The 5,838-nt window shown below is 44.0% G+C and overlaps 1 protein-coding gene across 1 annotated transcript; it reads left to right on the top strand.

The window, feature by feature from the left end:
- The first annotated feature begins 218 nt into the window (after positions 1 to 218).
- RTP4 (receptor transporter protein 4) lies at positions 219 to 3,663 on the top strand. The gene is made up of 2 exons (XM_060100119.1): positions 219 to 447; positions 2,594 to 3,663. Exons 1-2 carry the CDS (start codon positions 266 to 268, stop codon positions 3,585 to 3,587), a joined length of 1,176 nt encoding a protein of 391 aa, XP_059956102.1. The 5' UTR covers positions 219 to 265; the 3' UTR covers positions 3,588 to 3,663.
- Positions 3,664 to 5,838: the final 2,175 nt, after the last annotated feature.

The following is a 5,838-nucleotide window of genomic DNA, read 5'->3' on the forward strand; positions in this document are numbered from 1 at the left end:
TTGGGGCTTGGTGACCGCCTGGAGGGGTGGGATAGGGAGGGTGGGAGGGAGGGAGACGCAAGAGGGAAGAGATATGGGGATATATATAAATGTATAACTGATTCACTTTGTTATAAAGCAGAAACTAACACACCATTGTAAAGCAATTATACTCCAATAAAGATGTTAAAAAAAAAAAAAAAAAAAAAAAGCAGTTGACGTGTGTCCTGACCGGGAAACTGAAACTGTTTTTTCTTCCTGCTGGAAACTGAAAGTTATTGTCAATATGGACGCCAGGCTTCAGAGCAAGAGAATGATTTTGGATGTTGGGACATGGGAGCAGACATTTCAAGGACTGATCTGGCAGGAGAAACCCCAGGCAAGATGGACCCTGAAGATAGATGAGAACCTTCGGCTAGACTGCGCAGCCCTAGGGTGGAAGCAATACAAGCAGAGAGCATTTGGCAGGTATGTGAGAGTCTGTCCAGCCATGGGCCTTTCTGAGCCAAGAGGTTCAGCTGAGCACTGATGATTCTTCTGAGAGCTTGTTAAAAGAATATGTTTCAACAGGCTCTTCATGCTTTTGTAATCACAGTGTTCTTTAAGATGGAAATGATAAGGCTCTAAGCCTCTATTTTGCTTAATGGTAGGAAATTTTTTCTTTTACTAGGCTTCCTCCCTAAGTATTTCTGGAAATCCCCAGGGAATACCATAAATCTGCCCTCCTATTCGCTCACCACAATTTATTCTAGACTGCTTCTATATAGAGACCTGCTCTCCCCCATCAGTCCTGTCTGGCTTCCCCTGGCTGCAGGAGCCCTAAGAGCCTAGTCCTGGTCAGTACCAGCCTAGGACTGGGGCCTTCCTTTATAGCCCCAAGAATTGATTAAGGCCAAGCAATGGCTTTGAACATTACTTTACTGAAGGCCTGAAGATAATCGGAGGGATTGATGCTGCAAGAAATTAAAACCTGGTTCTTGGCGTCCCTAAATACTGCCCCTCCCTTATTGTCTGTCTCCCTCTTTAACTTCCAATGAGCCTCTAAGTTGCAGGAGCCAGCTTCCTTGCCCATGCAGAAGGGTGAGAAATGCTGACTTGGACAAGACTTGGACAATCAAGTCTTCTCTTTTTATATGGCATGCAGGGACTTTTGCTTCACTTTCCACCTCACCTGTTATCCTGCTTCCCTGCCTGCCCCCATCCTGCCTCAGGTGTCCTCTGTTCCATTCCTTATGGGTTATTAGCCATGCCATAAATTTTCAGACTTCTATACCCTTGTCTATGATGTTCTGCCTGTTCAGCAGGCCCTTTCTTCCTCCCTCCCTCTCTCCCTACTTGTCCCTCAAGGACTAACTCAAGAACCCTGGTCTTCCTAGGGAGAGTAAGTGTTCTTTCTTCCTTCTCCATTCCCATAAGATAGTGAATGGTTCTCTCTCTCTCTCTCTCTCTCTCTCTCTCTCTCTCTCTCTATATATATATATATATATATATATATGTTTCTAATACATTTATAAATAACATATGTTCATATATTACATACTACAGAACATATATATTTATATATAATTATTTTTAGCTGCAGAATCCATTGTTTACATGAAGCTTCACGGGGCTCTACACAGTTTTCAAGCCATTGGCCACAGCCCACATAGCAGTCATTCTGTTCTGCTTGGAACCTGGTGAACTATGTAAGAGTCTCTCTTTGCACCAGCCAGAGCTCTTTGAGGGACTCATGATGTCTTCTATCAGTTTGGCACTGCCACAAATGGACAGGTGCTTTTCTTGTTCAGATGAATTGACCTGATAATCATTCTGAGTTGGGAAAAGCAACGGATCAGCATAGTTTTAGAAAAATATCAACCAGCTTTTGAAAAGCACTTTGTAGTTTACAAAATGCTTTCACATATATTATCTCATTTAATGTTGACAATATAACCCTTGAATATTTTTCCCTTGAATATTTTATGGATGTAAAAGTTGAGGCTTAGAGTAGTGTTTTTTCCAAACTCCCCCTGTTGTAAACTATGGACTTGAGTCTCCAGCCCATGTATTATGGTTCCAGGTCCTAGGTCAGGTACAAAACTAACCACATTGCTCAATAGATTTGATGTGGTATAGTAGGTAGATAATGTTGGGATTGGAAACATGGCTCTACCACTTAACTTTGTGTGTCCTTAAGCAAGTTGTGTATTGTTTTATGATTCAGTTTCCTTATCTGCATATTGGGCTCAATAATGCCTACCTCAGAAGAGTGCTTTAAAGATAAAATGGGATAACATTATAAAACATTGCCTCAAAATAGGTACTTTATAAGAGTTTTCTATGACCTTGTGAAGACCAAATTTCACTGGCAAATGGCAGAAATGTTTTTCCCTCTGAGACATCCAGAGGTGTTTTACTGGCAAAGAGGCAGACTTGGTACCACATATAGGTGGGAGTTCAATGGGCCACAGGAGAAAGCTTTACTAGAAATGCAGTCCCTCTCATTCTTGTCAAATTGGCAATATCACATACACTTTTTCAAGTTGAAGGGGTTCTTAGAGACTGAGGCCAGGCCCATTTCCCTGGCCTTGGTCAACAATCAGCTGAGGGCACGATGATCTTCTCTCTGTAGGTTCCAGTGTTCCTCATGCCATCGAAGCTGGGCTTCCGCCCAAGTGCAGATCCTATTTCACATGTACCTGGAGCAACAGAAGTCCCAGGGAAAGGTGCTTGTGCGGCTCTTTGGTCAGAGGTGCCGGAAGTGTTCCCAGTCTCAATTTGAGAAGCCTGAGTTCTCCCTGGATAGCACCAAGAGGATTCTGAACAACCTGGTGCAGCGTATTCTGGAGAGATTCTACAGAAATGGCATCAGGAAGATTTTGGAGAAGCCAGTGATCCAGGAGGTGCCTTTGGATGGGCACCATGATGTGGTCAATTGTGAGGCATGTGCTCTGGGCTTCTGTATACAGAACTTATATAACTGCATGACAGAGCCGGCCAGATCCTCTCTCTCCTACATGAAGACTGGGAGCTCCTCTCCTCACCTTGGTGACGTGTGTGGCCAAAACCAAGCTAGGAACCAGTCAGCTGAGGCACAGGAGACTCAGGGAAGTGGGTATTCCTGCACCCATAGAGGCCCAGGGCCCAGCCATGCCACTGCTGGGATCCAAGTGCCTGGGGCAGGCCCTCAGCTCAAATGGGAGACAGGCCGACTGCTCACACCAGGGGCAGACCGGCAGGCTGCACAGGGAACAGGCGCACAGCCCATCCGAGTAGCAGGATCACGTCCCCCAGGGTGGACAGACCCACAGCCCAGACAAGCAATAGGTCCATTACCTAAAGGGTTGGCACATTCACAATCCACACTGGGGACAGGACCACAGACCCCCCGGGCTGACATATTCTCAGGCTATAAAGATGTCAGGCCAGCAGTTGACACAGGACGCACAAGCCACCCAAGGGGCAGGTCGTCAGGCCACAAAGGTGACAGATCCACAGCCCACACGGGGGACAATCCCAAGGGCCACATCAAGGTCAGACACTCAGGCTACAAGGAGGGCAGGTCCCTCACCACTGGGGTCAAACTCACAGCCCACACGGGGAACAGGCCCCATGACTACATGTAGGCCACCAAAAAATTCCCTTAACCAAGAGCAGCAGTTCAGTTGGGGCTATGTCTATGTTGTTGCTCTGTTTAACTTTTTTTTTGGTATCTAAATGCCTATAAGTAGAACGATGAAAAAAGACTTGTCTTCTCTTGTCTTAATTCCATGGTAATCAATGAACTGGCTGCCATTTTAATATGACAGAATTTGCTTTGGGACCAATGCAAGGTCAAATTTATAGAATAAGAACTGGTTCCTGGACCTCCTTTGCAGATAGTTTAAAACATGACCTAGGGCTTCCCTGGTGGTGCAGTGGTTGAGACCGCCTGCCGATGCAGGGGACACGGGTTCGTGCCCCGGTCCAGGAAGATCCCACATGCCGCAGAGCAGCTGGGCCCATGAGCCATGGCCGCTGAGCCTGCGCGTCCGGAGCCTGTGCTCCGCAACGGGAGAGGCCACAGTGGTGAGAGGCCCGCATACCGCAAAAAAAAAAAAAAAAAAGAAAAACCATGACCTAGCAGATAATGGACTCAATAATAAATATTTGTTAAATCATTAAAAGATTTTTACTCATGCATTCACTCATTCATTGATATCAATATATATAGACCATATCTTGACAAGAACTGAGGGTCCTGAGTTTCATCAGAAAGTTATTGTAGTAGGCTGAATAATGGTTCCCCCCAAATGCCCATGTCCTAATATGTTACTTTACATGGCTAAAGGGACTTTTCAGACGTAACTAATTTAAGGATCTTGAGATGAGGAGATTATCCTGTGTTATCCAAATGGCCAAGTGTAATCACATGAGTTTTTATAGGAGGGAGGCAAGAGGGTCACTGTCAGAAAAAGGAAAGTTAACTATAGAACCAGAGGTTGAAGTGATGTGCTCTGAAGGTGGAGGAAGGGGTCACGAGCCAAGGAATGCAAGCAGCCTTTAGAAGCTCATAACGGCAAAGAAATATATTCTCCCCTAGAGCCTCCAGAAGGAACCAGCTCTGCTGACACGTGACTTTAGCCAAGTGAGGCTGATATTTGACTTCTAACCTCCAAAACCATGAGAAAGTAAATTTGTGTTGTTTTAAGGCACTAAATTCATGGTAATTTGTTACAGCAGCAAAAGGAAATTAATACAGTTATCAGTATCACTGCAGGGATCAGGCAGTTATGTTTTGGGTATGCTTTAGCTTTAACAACAACAACAAAAAAGAGTATAGATTAGAAATATTGACATACACATCCCCTCTTTTTCTTTTTTCTCTCCTACATAAACCCACCCAAATATCCCCATCCTAAAGAGATTTTCTAAAGCTTTATCAAATCAAAGGGAATCTGTTTAAAATGGAGGTATTTGGGTGGGCTTAAGTAGTTTGGTGACCCTTGGAGCTATCATATTCTCTCACTCCTTCTAGCATTGGATTGGGAATCATGTAAGAACATGCCAATCCTGAGATCTTGTGATGCATAGCTACATCTTTCACTCTCTCTTTCCATCTGCCTGCTAGGCATTTCTACATGGTTCTCGTACTACCATCTCTACCTTCCCACATTCAAAATCAAGCTCATCAACATCTCTGACTTTCTTGTTCAAATTTGCCCTAGTCACTCAAGCTTATCACCTTAGAGTCATTTTTAACTTCTCCTTTTCACCAATGCTTATTGTCCCTTCTTTTGTCAAGTTGCTCCCATCTCTTGCCACTAAGTTTTCCTATCAACCCCTCTCCCCAACCAGTTCAGGGACTTGGATTATTGAAATAATGAGGGGATTTGGATTTTACCTCATAGACAGTGGGGAGTCATTGCAAGCATTTGAGAATATGGGCAATTTGAGTAGAATAACCGTTTAAAAATATTATATCTTTCTGGAAAAGAACGGAGTATAGGATAGAACCAGTTAGGATTCTGGCTTGAAATAGGAGAGTGGTAAACACAGAGAGGGGTTCTTGCAGACAATAAATATCTTGAAGGAATTTGAAGACAATGAAATGCAAGATGGCAGAAAACCCAAGGATGAAAACACTTCCTTTTTTTTCTGGCCATCTCTTTTCATTGCCTCCCATCAGCACTCTCCATTTATACATGCCCCCATCCTCAAACCACTTTACTAAATGTCTGCATTCCTCCTGTTTTCATACCTTTTTGCTTCTTTCATAAAGAACATACACATGAGGACTAGAGACTTTATTTCTGGCTTGGTTATGAGATATGACTGGTGCAGGTCATTATCCCTCCCTGAACCTCAGTTTCTCCATCTGTAAAACAGGTTAATGAC

This window comes from Mesoplodon densirostris, chromosome 5 (assembly GCF_025265405.1).
Source record: "Mesoplodon densirostris isolate mMesDen1 chromosome 5, mMesDen1 primary haplotype, whole genome shotgun sequence".
NCBI classification, from domain to species: Eukaryota; Metazoa; Chordata; class Mammalia; order Artiodactyla; family Ziphiidae; genus Mesoplodon; species Mesoplodon densirostris.